At 36.6% G+C, this 26,423-nt stretch overlaps 1 protein-coding gene across 1 annotated transcript in view; it reads left to right on the top strand.

The window, feature by feature from the left end:
* CFAP47 (cilia and flagella associated protein 47) overlaps positions 1–26,423 on the top strand; it is a 330,871-nt gene that overhangs the window by 78,950 nt on the left and 225,498 nt on the right. Inside the window, exons 27-29 of the mRNA XM_054695900.1 lie at positions 19,418–19,518; positions 22,429–22,657; positions 25,557–25,775. Coding sequence (XP_054551875.1) covers positions 19,418–19,518; positions 22,429–22,657; positions 25,557–25,775 — 549 coding nt within the window. The remainder of the gene's footprint in view (positions 1–19,417; positions 19,519–22,428; positions 22,658–25,556; positions 25,776–26,423) is intronic.

Raw genomic sequence — 26,423 nt, 5'->3', positions numbered from 1 at the left:
AATGGGCATAATTGCAGGACCTGTCTCATTTGCCATTGTGAGAAATTCATTGAGATATTAATTATTGAGTTAGCTAGACAAGAACTGTCACAAAGCAAATGCTAAATAAATACTAAATGAAAATGAAAAACTTTAGCATAATTAGTTTTCCAACAATGTGATTGTGGTATATGTTGCTTTAGCAGACTTAGGGAAATGCGGATACACCTAAGTAAAACCATTTTTAAGGATTTCTTGTCTTGTAGGGTCAGAAATTCCACTTTCACCTTATATACTGAGATTATTTAAGTTGCCAAATTAAAGAGGGTAATGTGTAGAACAATAAAGTTTGTTAAAAATATTTGTTTTTTTTTTTTTTTTTTTAAGATTTTTTTTTTTTAACAGAGGCATGTTTTTCTTTATTTATTTGTTTGCTTGTTTGTTTGTTTTGTTTATACATGCACTGGGTACAGTCAGAAGCGCGGGAGGGTGAGAGAATTCACCAGAGCCAGAGCCGGGAGCAGAGCAGGCAGAAGGACCGAAGTACACTGCTGAGGGGAGCAGCGGGCGGCAGGAGAGGTCTGCGCACCATGTGGGACCCTCCTCTGGTGGCCGGGGAGCAGCCGGAGATTGAACCGGCACCGCAGAGGCCGCGGGCAGCTTCGCAACCCAGCGCTCCACCGCTGCGCCACCGGGGAGGCCCTGTTAAAAATATTTGTAATGACAAGTAGCATTAGAGTAAATTATATACTAAGATTAGTATCAGTGTATGTACTCTGGTAAGTTATTAACTTATAATGGACTCATTACTGTTTAGTAAACTCAAAGAATAGTCAAGGAATATATGTGTTAGCAATTAGAAAGGAGTGAAACAGATGATATTAGAATAATGTGTTCAAGACAGAATGTGACTGTAACCAGGACAGAGTCCACAGAGTCCTACTGAACTCTAGCTTCTGTGTCTTTTCTTGCATATAGTGATTGATAAAATAGTCCAAGGTGCACCTCTCAAAACTATTTTTCTGTTTTGATGCTCACAGTCTTTTTTTGGTTGACATTAAATTTCTTTAATGGCTTTGGTTTAGACTCTTGTCAAGTGCAAAACTCTGTACCTCCACCCTGGGACACATTATTCTGTCTTTGGGTATACTATTGATCTTGTTTATAAAATTTATAAAATTTTAATTTTACTTTGCTGTATTCTGCAAATTTACGCTTTATCCAAAGCACTAGATAGAGTATACCTGTCAATTCACTAGTAAGAATAATGAAGTGTAACTTAATTCATGAAGGTCATAAAGCTAATGGAGGATCAGACCACATTAACAGGACAAGGACTGAAACAGTTTTACTAAATACTGTGAGCTAAATGGTTTCTGGGACAAGAGTACATTTGCTTCTAAGAGAGCCATGAGCAGACTGCACTGTGCCTTACGTTGATGTCTGGTAGCAAAGAGAATGAGAGAAAGGAAACAAAACTCCTGTCCTCATGGAACTTACATTGTAATGGGAAAGTTAAAAATTGATAAATATATCACAGTCCAGCAATGATATTATGTGAGTTTAATGAGATAGTAAGAAGAAAGAAGTTGCCTTCATGTATCAAACTGATGAGGATGTGATATTGAGCAGATGCTTAGGAGAAAATCTTATGAAGTGCTTCTAACAGTCCTTGTGCAGGCTTCTTGCAATCACTGAGTAAATGTTCTGAAATTGGCATTAGTTTTAAAAATCAGTATTTCAGCTCTTCAGTATGATCCCAATGGCTCCTATCAAGTCATGTACTTCCTACTATTCAGAGAGTGATTGGATTCATCCTGGGGTAAGAAATATATCTTCATATAGACATAGACTTTTGTTCAGGTGCGGAAGAAGGAAAAGGGGCAGCAATTCAGTTGTTAGGGGAGAGGGTTGTTTTGGATCATCTCCAACTTTGAGAATTCACATAGAAATCAAATGTACTAAAAGGTTCTAGAAAGTTATAATACCCTATTTTGCATAGTATTTTTTGCTCCAGGTCAAAGAAAAGGGAGCATTATAGCCGGAAAATATTCAACTATGAGAATAAAGTCTTGCCTCTTGCTCTAGCTTTATGAATTTACAAGGCCTATGATATTCTACATAGACCTTGTAAAAAATGAAAGTATGGCATTGGGAGTGTTAAATAACAAAAACCCAAACAAGTGAATTTTAAAGTTCTAATTGCCTTATTCAATGATTCCTGAATTGGTCAGTATCCCATCTAGCAAGTAGAAAGTGTCTGTGGACAGCTGCACAAAATGAGAGCCTCTTATAGGCAGAAAGAGGACAGGAAAGGGAAGAGGGAAATATTTCAGGCTTAGGTAACCTATCTATTGGAATTGGAGAAAGGGTCTTCTGGCACGTTACCTTTCTTGTGGGCAATGCAATAGTTATTTCATTGATGCTGACCATACTGACCAGTTGGGACTTCATTCTTGGGGAAGGTTAAACTTAAACCACAATGAGTATAGTGAGTCTTGAGATCAGCACAAGTGCCTGCATTTAAGGACTGTCATTTCTTTTAAATAGGGGATTAATTTCATTGAAATCCTAAAAAGATCAAGGAAAGTTTAATGATTAACCCCAATCATAGGAAGTTTAATACTGTAAAATCAAGAGCTGATTTCAGTTGCATGTTTCAGGTAACTAGGAGGTTAACCTGAGTTTGCAGTGCCTCATTGCAAAATTGAGACAAACACAAATTGAGGATTCATAATTAGAAATGTGGCATGTCAGAACTAAGAAGTATCCCATACATGTTTTTTAATCCCACAAATATTTAGCATATGTCTATTATTCTCCAAGCTGATTATATCTCCTGTATACTTTTTAATACCCAACTTTTATTTGGATAACTTTAGAGCAAAGGAAAAAGTTTCAGCTATTTTATGAGACCTAACATGAGCATTTGAAAATTAAAATTTAAGCCAAATGAAAGAAATCTAAATCATTTATCTGTCAAATAGGTAAGGGTGTACAATTCAATTAAGGGTGTACAATTCAATTATCATTTGTTTTCTCCTAGGGCAGTAGTTCTCATGACTGGACACTAGAATTCCCTGGGGAGTTTTAAAAAGTAAATAGGATTCAGCCCAATCCAAAGCCTATGAGACAATATGCCTGAAGGGGGACTTGGGCATTGCAAATTTTGAAAACTCCCTACTTGATTCCAGTGGGATATCAAAGTGCAGACCAGAGGTTCCTCAACACCCTGCGATTGACTCACATAGAGGACTTGTTGAAAAAAATTCCTAGGAGCCCTACCTCCAGAGTTCCTGATTTGCGAATAAGTCTTGCTTGGAACCTGCAAATTTGCATGTGTCACACTTTTCACTTTGATGCTGAGGTTGCTCATCTGGGGACAGACCTTGACATTTTTAGAAAGGCAAAATTTCAGGTCCCACTCCAAAACCAAGGAATCAGCAACTTTATTTTAAAAACATTTCCAGGAGATTCATGTGCACTGTGATGTTTGTGAAGCATGAGACCCATGAAAAAGTGAATAAGGAAAAATGCCATCAAGAGAGGTTAAATTAAATGCTGGAACATTTAAATATTTGTCAGGAAATAACATTACCACTAGAAAACAGCATTGGTGTGAGGATCTTTAGACTATTGACCCAGATTTCTTTTAGGGTAGGTATGGTTTAGTTTGCTAACACATCATCTAACAATCTGTTTAATTGATCTCATTGTAAAATATAATTCTGAATTTGGAAATTGCAGAGGAAATTGCAGTACTATAATGTTATTTATGTTTTGAACCCTCAACCTACAATAAAGTGAGAGAATCTAAATTTGAGATAGTTTCAATCTCTCCATCAAATGACTCTACTTCCCTTTAACTTTTTAAGTCCTAAAATTTTGTTGTTAACAACATGGTCAGTTTGTTTCGCTATGTCCTGTGGTATATAATCCATTGCTCAAATAGGAAGATTTTGATAAATATTTTTTAAAGATTTATTTATTTATGCAAGCACTGGGTACAGTCAGAAGCACGGGAGGGTGAGAGAATTCATCAGAGTCAGAGCGGAGAGCAGAGCAGGCAGACTGACGAAGTACACTGCTGAGGGGAGCAGCGAGCACAGCAGGAGAGGTCTGCGCGCCATGTGGGACCCTCACCTGGTGGCTGGCGATCGAACCAGCGCTGCAGAGGCTAAGGGCAGCTTCTCAACCCAGTGCTCAACCACTGTGCCACCGGGGAGGCCCGATTTTGATATTTTAATGCAAGTTAAATCATAACATTATGTTCTAAATGAGAGATCAATTAAAACTATACAGAGGTATTTGGTAGGGGAGTTTGAACTAAAACAGGCTGTCAATTAGCCAGCACATGGTGGTGTATACTTGCCAGTGGATAAAATCTTGAAATATTTCTTTTCTGGTTGGTAGCCACTGTCCTAAGTTCCCACACCCGGTACCTGATCTACCTCAAATACTCTTTCTGGACCATGGACCAACTCACTACCTAATAACTAAGGGGTTAATGCCTGTCATAGCCAGAGTTATGAGGATCCTGAACTATTCTGTCTGGGGTTGATCTCAGTCTATTGATAGCGATGCCATTGCCTAGGAATCATACCTACCTGGGCCCATACACCAATTCTGGTGAGCCCCCTTTGGAGCAAATATTGTAGCTGGACCATCTTATTATGATTACAAGACACATCTCAGCAAGAAACATCAGGAAACTTTGAGAAAACACAATTTGTTACTTATGAATTAAGGAAGATACATAGAATGCCGAGCCCTACACAGTGAGGTTGTTGGTCAGTAGATAGAGACCAGACCTGGGATTCTGCCCTTATTAAGGTCGAGGGTAGGGTGCTTCAGGCTTCCCTGATACCTAAAGAAAAATATTTTGAATATCACCTTTTCCCCCATATGACATGTGACTGTGTATCCAAATAATATATAGTTAATATAGTTGTGATGACATCAGGAGTGGTACTGCACATTTGAGCTTGGATTTTGCTCGGAAGATCCAACGTCCTTAGCAGCAAAGCTGCCATTCAAGTGTCTACTGTATGTATTTCTTGGTACACAGATGCCTGCATATTGCCACATTTAGTTGTCCACTTGAAACCAATACAGTTGTATAGTATTCCTAACAATGAGCATAGTATGGTTTAGCAGAATTGTTGACCTTTTCTTAAAAATAGGTAGTCACAGTCTAATTTTGTTTTGTAAGTTATTTATTTGCAAGTTACTATGTTAAAACAAGTACAATAAGGACTGTGCATATACTGATGAATTATTGCAATAATAGGGAGGTTAAATGATAGATAATTTCTACCTTATTCATTGATGTTTTAGTCATTGCATTCTAACTTTGGAGCTAGAGTCCATAGTCTTAATTACAAATGTTCTAAACATTTCTCTGGTGGAGAATATGTATTTTAAAATGTGCAGATCTGTTGCTTAAAACTGAGGGTGCAGAGCTCTTAATTATATCAACTCTTTTCTATGTACAGTAGAATTTTATCAGCCTTGTTATGGATTCAAAAACATTTTGATGCATAATAAAGCTTGTTACACTTTATTCATTAAAATAGTAGGGCAGGGCCTCCCCGGTGGCGCAGCGGTTGAGCGCTGGGCTGCGAAGCTGCGCGCGACCTCTGCAGCGCTGGTTCGATCCCCGGCTGCTCCCCGGCCACCAGAGGCGGGACCCACATGGCGTGCAGACCTCTCCTGCCGCCCGCTGCTCCCCTCAGCAGTGTACTTCTGTCCTTCTGCCTGCTCTGCTCCCTGCTCTGGCTCTTGTGAATTCTCTCACCCTCCCATGCTTCTGACTGTACCCAGTGCTTGTATAAATAAATAAATATATTTTTTTTTAAAAATTAAAAAAAAATAGTAGGGCATTGACAATCACATAAATGGAAATTATATTATTTCTTATGAAAGGAAGTAAGGGATAATGAAATTGGATTCTAATTATTGTTTTACTCAGTGCATAATCTGGCATTTGTGTAGGGTACACCTGGCAACTTTGGGTCTGTTTCTGGTATTTTTAAAAGTATTTTTAGCATGCCTCTTCCAGATACCTTACTGCTTTGAAAGGGGTGGGAACCTACCTAAAATTAAGGAGACTAGCACAGAATGAACCAGATGCAGCGTCTCTATGTATTTACACTCCATATACAGTGTTAATACATTACTAAGGTCAGCACCGCCACCTTAGTAACTCTAGTGTAAATTAACATCTGTTCTTTATGTGTTTTTCTGGGGAATTTGGCTAGTTAAAATAAGCATATAAATATATATTTAAATTAATATTTAAAACAAATATGTAAAGTGATGTAAGAACCACGAAGGGACACTACCAGATCACTTGAAACAACTTCTGAGATATTCAAAGCCTCCTTTATGGATTTAAAAGAACAGTAATTTAGGACATATTCATCTTTTGGAGACTCCGTTCTTAGCACAAATCTGGTTACTGTCACTGACAATGAGCCATCTAGAATTTTAGTATAGTGGCTGCTGAAAGACAGACAATGGGAAATCTCAAGACTATTTCAGTAGCCATCTACTAGATCATTACTGAAGACAGTGTTGCAATATTGCCCTGAAATATTTTCCATCCTATTTCATGAGTAAATTATATATAGCACTGCATGTTTGTCTACCTTTCTTAGTTTAGCGTGTATAAATAGTATAAGGCAGTGAGGCAGGGAGTAGAATTATTAATGGGCCAGGCTTTGTTCTGATATAATCATCTGTTCTTTATTCCTTGATTTAGCCCTGTGGAAGGCTGTTTGTAATGACACCTTCATATTACGAAGAACATTGTTTTCATGGTAGTTCTAAATCACAGTATTGTAGTATAGACTCTATTATAAAGTAGAATGTTGATTTCTTTTTAATCAAAGCTTAGGGTGACAGTGTATCATAATAAAATATAAACAGAAAACTATTCATAATTATGATTCATTCATCGTTCTCTTGTAGCAAAATGTTGGTATTTAAAATTTGTATAGAAATTTCAAAAGTCCAGAAACTTCCTGGATAATATTTGCCGTGCTTTCTCAGATTACAGAAATCATACTGCTTTTAACATCAGGTTGCAGAATACAAAGTTAACCACAGTTGCTGTGGTTTCTTTCTTCGCTAATTTCTCTCTATCCCTGTTCTCTTTGGAGTAGTGACTTTTTTTTTAAGATTTATTTATTTATGCATATAAGAACTGGGGTATAAGCCAGAGGTGCAGGGAATGAGAAAATTCACCAGAGAGAGTGGGGAGAAGAACAGGCAGATCTACTGAAATACATTGCTGAGGGGAGTGGTGGGTGAGACAGAAGAGGTCTGCTGTGCCATGTGGGTTGCTCCCTGGCCAGCCGGGCATCAAACTTGCTATAGTAGCTGCTGGTAGCTTGATAGTGCTGGGTCTTTAAACCCTGCACCACCAGGGAGGCCCTGAAGTAGTGATACATGGATGAAGAGCCTCTGCCCTGCTTAGACATTTATGTTTTAGAAAAAGTTCCAGTATCTTGCCCTCTGTCTCCCCCTAAGTGGTTGTGAGCACCTGCCTGATGGCTGGTCTTTACGAAGCTCCTAGGAGTTGTACGCCCAGGTACCTGGCTGCCACCTTGTGACCTAGTAAAATGTTCCCCATCTCCCCTTCCTGTCCTGTGAACCAGTCTCTTCCCCACTCTGTAGATATGAAATGATTAACTAACAAAGTACTTTAATAAGATCATAATATTTATTTCCAATTATTTGCTTTATGCATAGAAACTTAGGCATTTAAATAACAGAAAGGAATGCATGCCATTATGGCAGTTCAAACAACAGTAAAGTTAAAAAAATTCCATTAGAAGTTAAATTTTCCACCTTTTTTTTCAGCTTTTTTTTTTAAGATTTTTTTTTAATTATACAAGAAATGGGGTACAGACCAGAGGCGTGGAAGGGTGAGCAGATTCACCAGAGACAGAACAGGAATCAGAACAGGCAGATGGACCAAAAGCACTGCTGAGGGGAGCAGCAGGCAAGATAGGAGAGGTCTGCCATGCCATGTGGGTATCTCCCTGGCGCGCCGGGAATCGAACCCGCGCTGCAAAGGCTGCTGACAGCTTCACAGCGGTGCGCTCAACCGACTGCAACATCCGGAAGGCCCAACTTTTCCACCTTTTAATTCCACAGATGATCATGTGATGTATTACAAATACAACATCTTTTCATACATTACCTTTGGTTATACAAATATATGCAGCCTATGTATATATGTAAGTGTATGTAGATGAATGCATGCATGTATATGTGTGTGTATATATATATATGCATATTTATTCAGGTAATTCAGTATTATGCCCATTAAGATGTATTTTTTTCCCTGCATGTCACACAACAGAATGAAGTGGGATGGCAGACTATGGCATATGGGCCAGTTCTTTCATTTTTTTTTTAAAGATTGATTTATTTATGCATATGAGTACTGGGGTACAGGCCAGAGGTATGTGTGTGGGGGTGAGAGGATTAACCAGAGACAGAGTGGGGAACAGAACAGACAGATTGACTGAAATACACTGCTGAGGGGAGCAGAGGGTGAGTCAGGAGAGATCTGCTGAGCCATGTGGGTAGCTCCCAGGCCGGCCAGGGGATCGAACTTGTGCTGCAGTGGCTGCGGACAGCTTCATAGGTTGTGTCTTAACCCCTTGCGCCAGCAGGGAGGCCCCAGTTCTTTCATTTTTAACATAGGGCTTCTGAGGTGGCTTCCGGCTGTTGTCATTTCTAAGCTAACAGAATAGAGTGCAAAGTGAACATCAAAAAACTCATGGAGATAACCTGGAACGTGCACTCATCACCTTTGCTAATATGTCACTGACGCAAGCTTCATTCCCTGAGCAGCCACATGGCTGTGTGGACTGCTGACACCTGGAGAGGGGATTCTACTTCTTTAGAGGAGAATGAACTCTGAGTGACAGCAGACTCTGCCTCCACATTATTATCTCATTCTCCTTTTCAGTACTTCCAGTATTTTGTTGAATTTTAAGTCTTTAAGTGATCTCGAAATTCCCCTTGGTGTTCTAATTGTGTTTTATATAGTCGGGCCCTTCAGACAACTGCCGATTTGGCCTTCATTAGCAGAAGTTGCACACGAACCACAAGTTCTGACACTGATGCCCAGTCTCCATTGTCAGGCTTGGTGGCTGTTGTTTCAGTAGTGTTTACGTGGGAGAGGGTAGCATGACCATGTCTGGCCTCGAATTTCGTGAATTTCCCTTTGCTTCTCAGATATGTTCATCCTTTTGTGTTTTTATTGAATCCTTGGATTTGTTTTTTAAGCATACCCTGACTCCAAGGTTTGTCTATTCTGCATTTCAAATTCCTCCAAAAAAGTACATTAATGTTGTTGATTTGTTATCAGTACAAAAAGAGGTTTGTTCATCTACTTCACAGTATAGCATATTGAGTTTTTCTCTGTTGACCACTAAAAGTTGCTTCCTGCTGTCTTTGCTGTTTGTAATCTTGGTTTGGTGATAACGTGAAGGAGATATCTGTGTTAACATTCCCAGTTTTTCTTTTTTTTTAAAGATTTATTTATTTATACAAGCACTGGGTACAGTCAGAAGCACGGGAAGGTGAGAGAATTCACCAAAGTGGGGAGCAGAGCAGACAGAAGGACCGAAGTACACTGCTGAGGGGAGCAGCGGGCGGCAGGAGAGGTCTGCGTGCCATGTGGGACCCTCCTCCGGTGTCCGGGGAGCAGCTGGGGATCAAACCGGCGCTGCAGAGGCTGCAGGCAGCTTCGAAACCCAGCGCTCAACCGCTGTGCCACCAGGGAGGCCCAAAGTTTTATTTATTTATGCATACAAGAGCTGGGGCACAGGCCAGAGATGCGGGGGTGAGAGAATTCACCAGAGACAGATTGGAGAACAGAACAGGCAGATTGACTGAAATAGACTGCTGAAGGGGGCAGCGGGCGAGACAGGAGAGGTCTGCTGTGCCAGGTGGGTAGTTCCCTGGCCGGCCGGGGATCGAACTCGTGCTGCAGAGGCTGCGGATTGCTTCATAGTGCAGTGTTTAACCCCTTGTGCCATCAGGGAGGCCCAACATTCCCAGTTTCTAGCTGCCAGCATTGATTGCACATTTGCAAAGACATTTTCAATCACTTTTGAATTTGTACTCAGTGGAAGTTATGCTTCCATAGTGCTAACTTTCAGCAGGAACAATTTGAGGCATTTGGTTTACAAGTTGCTCTTTTCTTTAATTGGCTTGTTTTAAAAACTTTTTTCTTCTTCTTGAAAGGACATAGATAAACTATGTGAAACTAATTTACGCATTTTAAAGATAGTTGTAAACATTTCTTTTGACTACTACTCTGCTCAGGAAATAGAACCTCATTTTTGGCTCAGAGATCTCTTGTGTGTTCCTTCCCAGTGACAGCCTGGGTCAATCTCTGTAGTTATTAGTTCCCTGTAACTATTGCTGTGAGTAACTTGGGGTATCTCACATCTGTTAGCTGACATTCAAATTTATGTTTTTTGCAATGTATTTTGTTATAGAAACCAAAATTCATTTGTTTCCCTCAAGCTAAAATGGCAGAATATGAAATAATTCATTGAAATATTTTCTTGTTTGCAAATTTCCACTAAATTACAATCAACAGCACTAAGTTTCTCATTTAAAAACTCATTTAATTACTTTTAATAAGAGTAATTAATTTAATTACTCATTTACTTTTAATGAGCTTATTGAACTATTTTAATATCCCCAATTTTATGCAATTTCAGTAAATTTATTTGACCTATATTTGAAGTCTGAAATTTTTAGTACTCCAAACAAACAGAAATTGAGAGAATATTGCTTCTCTAATAATGCCTCAGAATTACAGGAGACCATTTAAAATTACTTAAATGCTTGCATTGTATTTAAGATGAATGTCATTATAGCAAATCTTGGAGAATGAAGTCATGCCCTTTCTTTCAAGATGAAAGTATCATTGACTTGCATTCAGTTGGTTTCCACTTGATAAAACCATAACTTTAAATATCATACTGCATTAGCTTGGTCATTAGCTATCCGAATATTACTTATTACAGAAAATGAGTGATATGTGACATCCACAGTGAATTCATACTAATGAATGAGAATTGGACATGAAGAAAATTCATTAAGACGTGCATGTCACATATGTAGTCAATAGAATTCCAACGAGTGTCTCAAGATGCTATTCTCCAAAGAGCTTCACAAATTTAGAAGGGTTAGAAAGTTATTCATTGGTTAAATCTCTTTACTTAATGCTTAAGCAGTGCATTGACCAACATGTCTCTCCTCTGTAATAAATATGCCAAGGGTTTTGGGTTAACAGTTTGTATAACTTGCTATACTAGATGATCATTTCGGATCATTTCTGATTTAGAAATCAAGATAAATGTGGGTTGATTAGTGTAAAATACATGAAACTTCACCTTCTAGGGTCTCTTTGAGGTAAGATTTGCTGGCCATCCACATAAAGTGAGGTCCACCTACTGCCTCCATTTGTCACTTTCTACTGTGTCTGTCTTATCTGCAGAGTACCACTTGGCTTGAGTTTACACCCCACAAGGCAAACGTGCATCCCCTGATGGATTAGACAGGTTAGAGAGCCAGATATTTCAGTTAAATACCAAAATCCCTGAAGGCAAGCTAGAGCACCAGAACTCACTGCCCAGTTGGCCAAGGCGTCACTGGGACTGGATAGCTGTTTACCTCCTCCTGTCCTTCAGTCTGCTTATGCCCCCTTCCCTACACATGTATTGATCCTAATAAATCTCTTAAGCTCCATATTGTCTTCTTCCAGAAATCCTGACTTGCGGCAATTAGAGATTGAATATTATACTTATGAATTTCCTGCTGATGGCTTTTATGTTAGCTCAGATGGATCTTGATTGAGGATGTCAGTCACTCCATCTACCCATCCATCTGCCCTGTCCACCCATATATGCAATCAAATCTTCCCAGTATCTTTTATGAACTTACCTTTAAAGAATCGTAACTAGATGAAATAGGTATATATTAGGTAACTATGGAAAGTAAAAGGACAGAGGTATGGACACCAATAAATAAGCTATCCCAGATTGATGCTAAGAAGTGGCATAGAACTACAGTGGTGGTAGATAGAATGAAATGAATGTAATGAATTGGAGAGAAAATGATTTGGTGTGAATAAATATAAGGACCTGGTGACTGATGGCAGTGTTGCACATCACAGACCTTTGAAATGAAAGAGAAATTAAAAGTAGCATGTATGAATGCAAATTGGGTGCTATACAAATCAATCATTGTAGCTTCCTGTAGTTTCTTTTATGTATTTGAATATTTCTTTACTTTTATTTAATAAGATATCTCCTACTAACCTTCAAAGTATAGTCCTTGTAGTGGCTAGTGAAACTCCAAACTTTATCAGTCAGTTTATTGAAAAGATTATCTTGTTGGGCCTCCCCTGGTGGCGCAGTGGTTGAGCGCTGGGCTGTGAAGCTACCCGCAGCTTCTTCAGCACCGGTTCGATCCCCGGCCGCCGGCAAGGGTCCCACATGGTGCTCAGACCTCTCCTGCTGCGCCCGCTGCTCCCCTCAGCAGTGTATTTCATTAGTATGCCTGTTCTGTTCCCCACTCTGGCTCTGGTAAATTCTCTCACCCTCCCGCGCTTTTGACTGTACCTAGTGCTTGTATAAAATAAATAAATAAATCTTTAAAAAAAAAGATTATCTTGTATGCTCTCTTTGATGCCTTTCTTTCCTCCCACTCTCATTCTTTATTGTTCTCTTGATAGCTGTTTACATCAGGGCAATTCTATTATGCTGGCTTTATTCTCTAATTACTTCATGTAAACCCCATTTTAAGCAGTGCTATATACTATATATTACCATGAGAATGTTGAATTAAAAATGAAACATTGATATATTTTAATCATTTAATGATTTAAAATTGTGAAGATAAATATAGGGATTTTAAGATTTCAAAAATGGTCACATCAATTATGGAATTATTTCCAGATTGTTGGAAGACTGACAATAAGATGATTAAAAGAATTGTTATATTTAAAATATTGCTAAGTGGGCATATATTTCTAGACTTGATGAATATCTCATGAGGTCTGAAGAATTCTGTGACCTTGCCTTACTTTGCTGTGATATAAATTAATAGAATACATTCACTGTAAAACATGCCTTCTTGGCTTTATCACATCTCGATCAACCTAAAATGTTTTTAGGTCACTAAATAGACATATATTTGTTAAAATTATTGTTTGTAAATATCAATGTCTTTATGGACTGCAAATAACATATTGTGGGTTATTAAAAGGCCCAAAAGCGTAGAGATAACTTCTTTTCCTTCTACTCAAAAAAGGATATTGAAAAATAAGTGAGAATCACATTATCATTAGGAATCTTTTCAGTATGTTCTGACCTATTAAAAATCAAGTAAAATCTCTAAGTTTATTAAAACATCGTGGCTGAACTCTACTGTTATACATTACAGCAGCAAAATAATTCCACTAATTGTTCTAACATATACGTACTAGCTTTAGTAAGCACTGCATATAAATTACATATTTAAACATATCGCTTAACCCTTTTTCTTTGAAAGTAAAATTAACTTGACAATTATTTTGATAGCAGTTATTGGAAGCATTGTGAATAGGTGGGGATGCACTGCTTTGGAAAGTTTGCACAAGAATGTTGGTTTTTTTAGGTAATAAATTCTCCTGAAGCAAATATAATCATCCAAAGTCATTCCATTATTTGTAAGTCTTTACGTAAATACTACATGAATAGCAGTAAGCACTTATTTTTGATGGATGTTGATGGTAGTGACTACAATGAAAAGTATTTTCAAAGACATGACTTAAATATTTCTTCTATTCTTTATTCAGTTCCATAAATAGAAATCTATATCATTAATCCAAATCAGTGTTAGCAGTAAACTCTTCTTTTAATCCTTTCTAGTCACTACTGGTTTTTCCAGCATGTAATTTTGTAGCTGCCTTGCAGAGAAAGGCTTGAATTATGTTAAGACTAAAGAGGCATGCTTTCAAAAACCACACCCTGCAGGTTCATCCCTTCTTGCTCTGTTTATCTCTTTATGTATTAAAATCTTGTTCAGAGGGGTTGTTCTTATAATGTAAAACATGACTTTAAATAGTACAGCTAGGAACAGAACCTTATGACTAGAAAGATATAAATAATATAATATTTATTATGGTGTTTGACATGTTGTTGACAGCTTAGGTCATCACAGTATTTCATATACTATTAGAAAGTGATAAAATGCTGTAATTGCCAGGCCATTATTCAGAGGTTTTAGTTTCAGACTTGAAAGCTTCATCCTTAAAGTGAGGGATTGGGCTGACAAGTACAAGAATCTCTACATTTACTATTGATGGGGAAAGAATTAGAATGTGGTTAGACTATTACTCACTAGCTAAAGACCAGAGAGATCAGTGATAAGACTTTACACACCTTATTTAAAAGTTATGTGTGGTCACCATGCCATTCAAAATTATGGCTTGTAATGATATAATTTCTGTTTTATTGTTTATTCTCTGCCTTGGACATTTATTACTTGACCGACTTTTCTTTTTCTAATTTAGATTTTTTTGTGTTGGTTTTAACCCTCTTAGCATCTTCATTCCTAGAATACAGTAGTGTGGAGAATAATCAAGTAACACTAAGGTAATAATGGCTATGTGAGTGTGGAGAAATGCATATGGTGGGGTGTGTGTGTATATATATAAATATGCATATGTAGTTTGTGTATAAATTAGATTGAGGGATGCAGATATCTATAGACTAAACCTTATGAAGTTTCCAGCAGATTAAGCATTATAAATACTGGCAATTTCATTTGGTTCACCAAAATTGTAGAGATTTTTTTGTGTGTGTGATGGTCAGAGAAGTAGTAAAGCTCTAAATGATGCCAGTGTCGCTATAGGAATCTCTAGTTCTTAACCTTGTGTTACATAGAAGCATCCTTTTTCTAGTGACAGAAATAAATACAAATCATCCAAAACAGCATCATGAGAAAATTGAAATAAAGGTGAGTGAAACTTACTTTGTGATCGTGAAACTTGAGTCAGTTTTCATTCTTTCAAAGAAATTAATCAGAACTCTGGAGTTTTATTACTCTACTGTCATATAAAGTTATGTAGTTGGGCTACTAGCATACAGAGATATTTTATACATGACATCACAAATCAGGGCAGTAGGATTTAGAGTAAGGAAATGACACTGTGTAGTAGTAAATTAAAGCCAGAGGAAGAAAAGATGAGAACCAGAAATGGTGATGGAATAAAAAATTTAAAAAAAAACTTATGAATGGATTTTCATTTCTTAACATCTCTTAAAGAGATAAGATTTTGAAAATAACAATTATAACACTAGATTGTTGGGTTTATAACAGATAATTCTATGTGACAGTAAAGCAAAGGAATGGAACGTTGTCATAACATATTGAAATTAAGTTAGTATATAAATCTGGCGTAGATGCTAGGCTTAGATAAGTATTTTAATTCTGAGAGCACTTGATAAGAAAATAACTAAAAAATCCAACTAAACACCATTGTGGAAGTAATATGGTATAACAGAAAGAATCCATTTAATACAGAAGGATGAAATAACAAAGAAATAAACAACAAAACAGACATGAATCGTGGCGGGGCAGACCTCTCCTGCCTTGCCTGCTGCTCCCCTCAGCAGTGTACTTTGGTCAGTCCGCCTGTTCTGCTCCCTGCTCTGTCTCTGGTGAATCCTCTCACCCTCCCACGCCTCTGGCCTGTACCCCAGCTCTTGTATAAGAAAAAAAAAAGGACATGAATCATACCCAAAACATATGCAGCTGTAACTCAAAGTTTCAGTAATAACACTACATGTGAGTGGACTAAACTCAGTCAAAAGACAAAAAAATGTCAGGATTGATTAAAAAAACAAAATCCAAGTGTATGCTGTTTACAGTATACATACTTTAGATTCAAAGTTATGAGTGTGTTAAAATTAAAGGATGGAAAAATGCTTTGCCATGTAGTTAGCAGCTATAAGAAAAGTGCAGTGGTTATACTAATACTTGCATATAGATATTTCAAACATATGGTTAGTAGATAATTAAAAAATAATAATTTCAATACCTCCCTGTTGATGATGGAGTGCCTTTCTAGATAGAAAATCTCTCAGGATATGGAAGACTTGAAATCAACATGATCAATCAAGCAGTTTTAATATATACATCCATAGAACATATCACCTAGTTGCAGAAAACACATTTCAAGCACAAATGGAAATTCTCTAGGATAATTTTATACTGGACTACAAAACAAGCCGTTATATGTCTTAAAAATGATTGAAATGATAGAAAATATGGTCTCTGACATAAATTAAAAATCAACAACAGAAGGAAATTTAAAAAAATTCACAAATGTGTCAAAATTAAACCGTATACTTCCAAGTAACCAGTGGGTCAAGGAGGAAATCATAGCTAAATCAGAAAGTACTTTGAGATGAAGGAAAATGAAGGCACGCCATATAAAAATTTACGGAATTAAGCCAAATCAGTGTTTTAGAAGGGAATTTGAAGTGCTTATATTAAACAAGATGAAAGATTTCACATCAGTAGTCTCACCTTCTACTTTAAGAAACTAGAAAAAAGAAGGGCAAATTAAGTGCAAATACAAAGAAAAGGGAATAATAAGTTGTATACCAATGGATTAGATAGTTTAGGTGAAACTAGAAATTTCCTAGAAAGATGCAAACTATCAAAATTGAAGAAGAAATAGAAAACCTGAACATTCTTATAGCAAGTGAAAATATTGAATAATTATTTTTTTAAATCTTCCCACAAGGAAAAATTCTGTCCCAGCGGGTTTCATTAGTGAATTCTATTAAATATTGAAAGAATTAAGAACAGTCCTTCACAAACACTGTCTTACACTGTGCTTTTCAGTTTGGGAACCTGGCTCAGTAATTGTCAACCTGGAAAGCCACATACCTAGCTGCTTGGAGGAACCCTTCTAGAAGGCTTTAAACCTCTAAAACATGTATATATTTTATATTATATTCAATGAAAGGATGAGGAAGGGACTTTCACGTGAAATCAACATTTTATCCACAGATACTAATTATTGAATGTTGAGACTAGGCAAATTCTCAGAAACAGAAGGTAGACTAGTGATTTCTAGGGTCTTGAGGAAAGATAAAATGGGGAGTGACTGCTAATATATGTGGGCCTTCATTTATAGGTAATAAAAATATTCTAAAATTAGATGGTGGTAATTGATACATAAACTGACTTTGAGATCAGGATTCATGGACATATGATCCATTAAATTAGTGCTCTCAGGACAAATATCAAGTAAGGAGAGAGGGGAGGCAGAAGAGAGAATCAGTCATCCCAAATAATTGTAAAATTGAAGTCAAAGTCCCACTCTTAACTTGATCACATAGAGTTCTCTGGAGACAAAGTTACATCAGTTTTTGTCCTATTGGAAACAATGAAAATGGGTTTTCAGACACCTACACCACACAGGCATTGGCTATAGGATTATCCTGGGGACCATAAACTCACAGGCAATTGCAGCTTTTAGCAGCTCCTGTGACCAGACAGTAGTTGCCTAAAGAAGGTTATGGTTGCACCATGCCCACTCAGAAGTAGGAACCCAGCACTGAGAAAGTGTATCCTCGGGGATAAGAACAGAACACTGCATATATGAAAGTCATCTTTTTTTCTCCTCCTGTAATCACCATTAAAAATAACCTTTTTTATTCTAAGATAGGCATGATGATGGTGTCTGTGAATTAACGAAATATTTAATTGAAAAAGTATCACTTAAACATAGTCGCTCAGTTAATGGAATTTTGATTCATCACTATGTGTAGTCTAATACAAAATATGTAAAAGTAGTGATGTAATACTAAAATTAAATTTTAAAATTTAATATTCCTTGATAGAACTAATGATTCATGCTATCAAGGAATATTAAATATCATTTTAAGGAGGACATCATTGGGGAAAAATTACATACAGTAATATAATTTAATCCTGAACAGGGCAATCTGATGAATATGTTTGGGATAATAGAATAGAATGATGAGAGTTGCTTAAACATGAAAATGTTGAATATGTGTATTTTGCATAATGTTTCACTACATAGTAACTGGCAAAGAATAAAACATAATCCGTTCCTGTGGGAAAACATTGTATGTAGAACTGAGGTGAAAATCAGCTCATTTCCCAAACTATTATCAAGCCAGAGAGACGAGCTAATATGATAGATAACCGGTCCAAGACTAGAATGATCTCAATGTACTATAATGGTTGCCTAAGGTGTTGTCACGTAAGTTAAATAGGCCCAGTATAATCTAAGTGTGCTTCTTGTCTAGTAAAAATAATAACATGATTTTACAATATATTCATGAAAGTGAGTATGCAGGTTGTGGAAGATAATAGTACTCTCTGCTTGTACTTTATCTGGTGGTAGAATAGTTTTTTCAGTATTACTTACAGTTCTCGGACACATCTAAAGAAGGGCAGACGGGCCTCCCTGGTGGTGCAGTGGTTGAGTGCTGGGTTGCGAAGCTGCCTGCGGCCTCTGCAGCACCGGTTCTATCCCCGGCTGCTCCCCGGCCACCAGAGGAGGGTCCCACATGGCGCGCAGACCTCTCCTGCCGCCCGCTGCTCCCCTCAGCAGTGTACTTCGGTCCTTCTGCCTGCTCTGCTCCCCGCTCTGGTTCTGGTGAATTCTCTCACCCTCCCATGCTTCTGACTGTACCCAGTGCATGTATAAACAAAACAAACAAACAAACAAACAAATAAATAAATAAAACATGCCTCTATAAAAAAAAATAAAGAAGGGCAGACATGAAACAAATGGTCATCTAAAGAAGTGGGATTGTATGTGAAATATTGGGAGACTTTACAGTTGAAAGAATCCTTGAATGTTCTGAATGATGGGCATCTGAAGACTGTATTTAAATATTTGAAGGAATTTAATGGAGATCAGATTGTAGATTTTGTTCTACACTGCTGGACAGAATTTCTGAAATGACAGCCCATGTATATGTGAATTGGATTATCTCTAGTGTCAACCTGATAGTGTCTCCCTAGTGGTGTCATCTGAGGCTAGAAACCATTTGTCAGGGATTCTATAGAAGAATGTGAGTAAATTAGCTCTAAAATTGTCTGAATCTGTTTCTGAACTTGCATAATTACAATCTGTGTTCTGCAGTACACTTGACGATGAAGTTTCCAGTCTGCTAAAGTCTTAAAAGTGTCCATAAACCATTAAAATACGTACAGTAGGTGTTTAAGAAAAGCAAAGTAGATAGAGAAAGATGTTGAATAATTCATACCTTGATCATTAAAGCATCCAGAAGATTTAAAAAATTTATTGTCTTTACTGTATCTAAAGATTTTATTTTTTGAAAAGCCTTGTTTTCTCCTTTAGGTTTTCACTTCCAGTTACTGCAACATCAGAAAACTGCATTCTTACTATTTACCCATATATGGCAATATATATTGATAAGCAAAAAGTTGTTTTGAAAAACGGTAAGTTATGTATGACTATTGTCCCTTTAATTCTCATTGTATATGTTCTTGTTACCCAAGGCCAGCTTTTAGAAATAGTGACTTTAAAATGAACAGATGTTTATTTAACTCCTGTCATTTCCAGGTGTTGTGTTTAGCATTCAGAGCAGACTGACAGTGTATCTTAGTTCCCGAAGTTCTTAAGTGTTCATAAGAAGTTCCTAAAGGTACATAAATAAATTAGTACAAAAAAGATTGAATTAAAAGCTCTATATATGAGTCATTTGAAGTGTTGGGAGTTTGTGGATGTTACATAGGTTAATGCTGATGTTTGGGACCTGGGATAACTGACATTATGGAAGAGATGATTTTTGTGTAGAGCTTGAGAAATGATGATCTTGAACAGGATGATTTCAGAAAAGAGCAATATAGTGAATGCCTGGAAATAAAGCAGACACCCTGAACTTCCAAATATCAAATGTATTTAGAACCCATATTGGCCCTGTCACAGAGAGGGAGGCTAGACTCCCTCCAGCCATAGTCCATTCCTTTATCCTGAATCCTCTTATCTAGGGGCCTTGCTTAATCAGCTAATCTGGTTGACTCATACCCTTCTGATTTCACCTCCCGCTTAGCTGCTTTGGAGAGAGCAGGAAGGGAAGAGGTGACTATTCCTTCTCAGTGCACAAGTTCCTTCCCAAAGAAGAAAGGCAAATTCAGATCATGCATATCAGATTTATTCTTCCTAAATTTGTCAATCAGATTAACTACTTTGATTTCCTAGGGAGAGGGAGAAAAGTAGTAAAGGAAACTGGGCAGTTAGAGTAACTTAGTTCCATATCTCTAAAAAAAAAAAAGGAACAAGACTTTGTGTCATTTGTATTTGCATGATAATTGACCATAAAATCTATAGGTTAAAATAATGCATAAATATTACTATAGAAATACATGACTAGAATATTCTATTACATCTTTAGAAATATGTAAACAATCATTTATAGTACTTAGTATTTTTCATACATCTGGTGCTCTGCTAAGGGCCTTATATTTGTTATTTCATTTAGGATTTCCAACAAATCTTGTGTTTAATAATCTTATTTAATCTCACTTTACAGATTAAGAAATTGGATCATAGAAAAGTTGAACTGGTTGTTCCAGGGAATCCTAAGGAAATATTTGTGAGGCCTCAAAGCCTACACACTTAGCTAATGTGCTCTAGAGTATGATATGTTCAATAAAGGTGAAATCTTAAAATATATTAGGTGTATCTAAAAGTATGGCAGTATGATTTATTTCTTATAACTCATATGCTAAGTAAAAAGGAACTGACTTAGTTGAAGGGTACAGATGTGGCTTTGTACCCATTAGGAACCTTTTATCATTTGACAGTAAGTTAAAAAGACACTCCCTAATGCATCCACAGTGAATCATTCTTCATTGACTTCCCCTAAATTCACTTCTATGAAGTCTATGGTGGTGTAGCATTCCTGGAGAAATGCACACCTTCTGGATCTCTGGCAAATTCTGGCTGGATTTGTACTGAATGATTGAAAGAAACATATATAACAGCTTATTTGCATGTATTATTGCTTATATGATCCTTACAGCAATCTCATGAGCTCAGGATCTTTGGACTTTATTTTATGGAGGAGCCAGGTTTTCAAATTACATCTTTCTGTTTGCACAGGCCTTGCTTTTCTGACAGAATTACATTATAAATGTATTCATATATGTATATACATACTCATATACATACATACACACATGTGGATGGACAGGTAGGTAGGTAGGTAGGTAGATAGATAGATAACTGGCCTGAATTCCATCTACTGGCTTTTTTTGGTCAGCATTGTCCTTGGGTTCATATTATCAATGTGGCAAACTCTAGTGTATATGCAGCAACTTAACTGGAATAGAGATTGAAAACTGTGTAAAATGATATCAGCTCATAAACAAGCACTGATTTCATTTCAGGAAATGTCAGAAGAATTATAATTATAATCTTATATTCAATTTTAACACATCATGTAATTCCAAAAATTTTGGCATAATTACATTGAAAATGTTTTAATGTCTTAAGTGATTTGCTTCAAAAACCTAAGAGGAGTAGTTTATGAGATACCTAACAGATGCTGCAGATATTTAACTAAAATATTAAATATCTTGCAGAACCCTTGTGAATTTTCTGTGACATTCAGGCACCCTTGCTGCACACTTTGGGAATTGCAGAACTGGGGATTTAACTCCATCATGTAGTTGGATTCATTGTTTTCTAACTTAGAAAGAGCTGGGCACAGATAAATATGTAAATTTAATATTTACAATTAACTATTCAAATATTCCAATAATTAAATTTTAGAGATCATCCAAGACTCTTAATCTGATCCTGTCTATGCTGCAATCTTAAATTAATGCATGATCCTTTCTCTGGATAATGGGTAATATAGAAAATTTTCCTTTTTATTGAATTTTATATTCTTTAAACTTTCTGTGATTCAAAAATATTTCATTGAAGTGCTGCACTTGGATGGAAAGTCATTGTGAATCTGATGCCAGTATTTTGTTTCTATAAATTTCAGCTAAGCTTTAATTATATTTATTAAGTAAAGATAAAGCATTGTCAAGATCTTTTAGACATGTAATTGAAAATGAAAGGGTCCATTTGGGGGAATGTTTTCACATACATTATGGCAAGAAGAAAATTTAATAGTTTTCCTTATTGAAATTCCTCTGCTTTTAAAGCTATTTCTGACAGGTATTTGAAAATAAATGTATTTCTTTTACAATGCAGTAAATTGACTCCAAATTTCTTTGAGAGCATAGAATAATTTGTGGAAAAAATAATTTCATCTACATACAAATAACAATAGATAACAGAATATTTTACTCCTGGCCAAGTAACCATTTTTTACAAACATATGTGAATTTTAGGAATGGAAATATTATATGAAAGGTTGAAATCGGGCAGAAGTGGAAAGTCAAAGAGAGAAGGCAAAACCATGAAAAAGGAGGAGAAAAATAAGCAATTCATTTCACTTGAAGAAGGATCAAAGACCTATAACTTCTTTGAGAAGGTGATAAGTGCAGTTCAGGTCTGGTTCAGTCTCTTCGGCTGGCCTGATGGACCCCATTCTCTTATTATTCCGGAGACTATAAGAAGGTGACAGCTATATGTTTCTCTTTATCCCCTGCTTTGTGTTGTGTAACAATCTATTTATTGTCGTTGTTTTACCTGAAACCCAATATTTTTATTATAAATTTTATTTTTATATTCCTCATGCAATTGTGACCCCCATATTTTGACCCCAATCCCTCCCCTCCCCCCACCCTCCATAGAGTGTCTCTGGTTCATAGTTGTTTGTTGATTTTGATTTTTACTTTCTTATAGTATTCTTTTTTCCTGGTCCCTTATTTAGTTTTCTAGAAAACTTAAATAAGGGACCAGGAAAAAGAATAACTGAAACCCAATATCAAATAATTTTTTCTGAACTGATAAATTGTGAGGGGTCTAGTAAGAAAAACAAAATTATGTGACGATAAGAGGTTTCATGAAAGAGGATTTCTTTTAAATATCTGATAATTTTAGGCAAGAACTGAAAATCTCTGAACAGAAGTTGTTTCTTCTGTGAAATGAGAAAGGGAAAGCTATGGGTAGGAAAGCCCTTTTAAATTTGAAAAAATTGGAAATTCCAAAATTATACATAAATAAAACATTGACCATAAATCTACAATATAGTCAGGTATAGGGGGACACCATTTCTTTGACACAGTCTCCTCTTTGACAATGCTCCTTCTTGAGTTGTTTGGTTGCTCAGCTGTCAAGTAGTTAAACTGCATTGATTCTGTCAATTCACTTAATATGTTAATGTAAACAGGAATTTTGGCACTTCCCATATTGTAATATTGCTAGTAGAGTGGTTCTCAGAGCTTTTCTACCACCTAGCTCAGCATTGGGATACCTTGCTGGCACCCTAGGGGTGAGTACTGATCTCTGTAGCTAATCAGCTCTACTCTCATTTTTTGCATCTATTTTCAAGAGCAAGCTAGGTTAAGCTAAGTCTATAGTTTTCCTGCAAGTCATTTCTTTCAATTTTCTGAATAGGACAAAACCAGCTTCATTAGATAATGTTCTACCTTTGAGACTAGGGACAATTACTGCAGAAGATTCCTGAAAATTTATAGACTTGATCATAAAATCATCTGATTCCAAGAATTTCATTAGAGAAGTTATTGTTATAACTTTTCAATTTCCTGCTTTGGTGTTCTACCATTTTTTTTTTTTACCTATTTTGAGTAAACTTTAATGCATTATTTTCATTTTGGGGGAAAATCATCAAGCATTCAAATTCACTACTCAACAATTGTGACTAGAAGTGTTACTGTTTTTGTCCTTATAGACTCCTCATTTATAACTTTATTATTTCTTTTTTTTAAGATTTTATTTATTTATACAAGCACTGGGTACAGTCAGAAGCTCGGGAGGGTGAGAGAATGCACCAGAGCCAGAACAGGGAGCAGAGCAGGCAGAAGGACCGAAGCACACTGCTGAGGGGAGCAGTGGGCATGGCAGGAGAGGTCTGCGGGCCATGTGGGACCCTCGCCAGTGGTCAGGGCTGGAACCGGCGCTACAGAGGCTGCGGGCAGCTTCACAACCCAGCGCTCAACCGCTGTGCCACCGGGGAGGCCCAACTTTATTATTTCTTGATTATAGATATTAGCAGTTTACTTATCATATGATAAGTAACGTCTTGGATTAGTTTTTCATTTCTGTATTTATTTTATCATTTTTTTAGTCCATTAAAAAATTAACATCCATCACAAATGGTGCAGGAGGTGTCAGGAAATAGAGATTGCATTGTTTTATTTAGAGAATGGAAAAAATATATGAGACAGTAGTAGGTCTTTGCATTTTTATCTTTAAAATTAGAGTCCCTACTCATGAGGCTGATGTGCAGGATGTGCCCTTCTTAATATTAAAATACAGCTGGAAGGGATTATGCTCAATGAAATAAGTCAGAAGGAAAGAGAAAAATATCAGATGGTTTCACTTATAGGAGGAATATAGGGGAACCAAATAAGGGATCAGAGAAAAAAAGACAATGAAAAACACAACAAAACAAAAACAACTATAAATCAGAGACATTCTGCAGGGGATGGGGAGGGGGGGGTTTAAAACGAGGGTGGGAAGCGTGCAAGGGACTATAGTGATGGTGCACGGGTGAATTGGTGGTGGGAATTCTGTAAGGACTATACCTGATAGGAGAAAGCAAACATTGTACAAAAATGAACAATGATGTAAAATATATATATAATAAATTATTATAAATGTAAATCTTGAGTAAATATATATACTTATGCCATTGTATCTTCATGTGTGGTGAATGTTTGAAATCTGTCTTGAAGGTTATTGTAGGCATTATTTTTTTTTAAAGATTTATTTATTTATGCATATAAGAGCTGAGATACAGGCCAGAGATGTGAGATGTGGGGAGAGGATTCACCAGAGACAGAGCAGGGAACAGAACAGACTGACTGAAACACACTGCTGAGGGGAGCAGGGGCGAGGCAGGAGAGGTCAGCTGCGCCATGTGGGTTGCTCCCTGGCCATGTGGGTTGCTCCCTGGCCGGCTGGGGATAGAGGCTGCAGATTGTTTCATAGCACAGTGATTAACCCCTTGCGCCACCAGGGAGGCCCCTATTGTAGGCATTATTAACTCCAATTTATGGTATCCAAAATTGAGATCAATGGGTTTAGGTAACTTGTCATACACAGATAGTAGGAAGTAATCCCTGCACTGTTTCTCCAGAACACTTATATGTTCTAATCATAACCCAGTATTTCAGACTTGACAGTTGCAATATTAGTTAATGATGTTTGAAGCAAGATATTGGAAAACCCTTGGGTTATTTAGAAAATCTAACAAATGCTAGCTGAATAGAGTGAATTTTGTCATTTCTTTCTTATTTGATTTTAAATGGAATTTTATGTAGTCATTGAATATGTTTCTTTTTCCCATAGCATTTTGAGATTAAAAAAATCTTAAAATTATTTCTTTTAGAGATGTGTATAAAATACAATTCTGTTCAACCTCATCACCCAAAAAATGTTACAGAGAGAATGACTTTACCAAATATAATAAAACCATTTATGATGTAATCCTTCACTTGAGTGGAAAAATGCTACCTGGAGTTAACTCAAGTCAGTCTTTACCTCTGGACTGCACTGAAAGAGTGATTCAGCTTCATTTTCAGCATTCTTCACTTCTTGAGTTTCTCACGTAAGTGCATGGATTTGTTAATTTAAACATGTAATTATGGGTTGGTTAAATAGATAAGTAGATGGATAGGTGGAAAAATAGATAGACTTTATTATTACTTGTCTTTTTATAAAACATTTACTAAGTTTCCACTATATACATAACCCTGTAATCTATACCTTGGAAAACAAAAAATAAGCTTTTTGTGACCTGTTGAATTTATAATCTAAGATGATCATTCTCAAACTTTACCAATGCATCCAAATTACTGGAATGGCATGCTATACAGATTTCTGACCCTTTTTCACAGAGTTTATAATGCTAGTTGCCTTTATAAAAAAATTCTAGTGATACAATGCATTTGGTCTGTGAGTTCATTTTGACAGCCTGCATAAGGTAAATATGTAAATACATTGAACAAAAAATGGATGAAACCAATATTTATTCCTCAGATTACTATTAATATAATCTCAGGTATGAATACTTGAGTTTCAGTCTGCACGGTTAGAAATCTCTTAGTACTGAAATAATGGGCAGATGAAATTTCCATAAATGATTGATAGAAAATATAGGGAAAATGTTTATAATCATAATATCTGTGTCATTCCGCAGAGATTAAATGGCAACTGGCCAAGAAATAAGAAATGTCCATTAAAAGTCTGAGGGGTG

The sequence above is a fragment of the Talpa occidentalis genome, unplaced genomic scaffold (genome assembly GCF_014898055.3).
Source record: "Talpa occidentalis isolate TD23 unplaced genomic scaffold, MPIMG_talOcc4v2.1 talOcc4.15, whole genome shotgun sequence".
NCBI lineage: Eukaryota > Metazoa > Chordata > Mammalia > Eulipotyphla > Talpidae > Talpa > Talpa occidentalis.
This window is presented reverse-complemented; position numbering and strand designations above follow the sequence as displayed.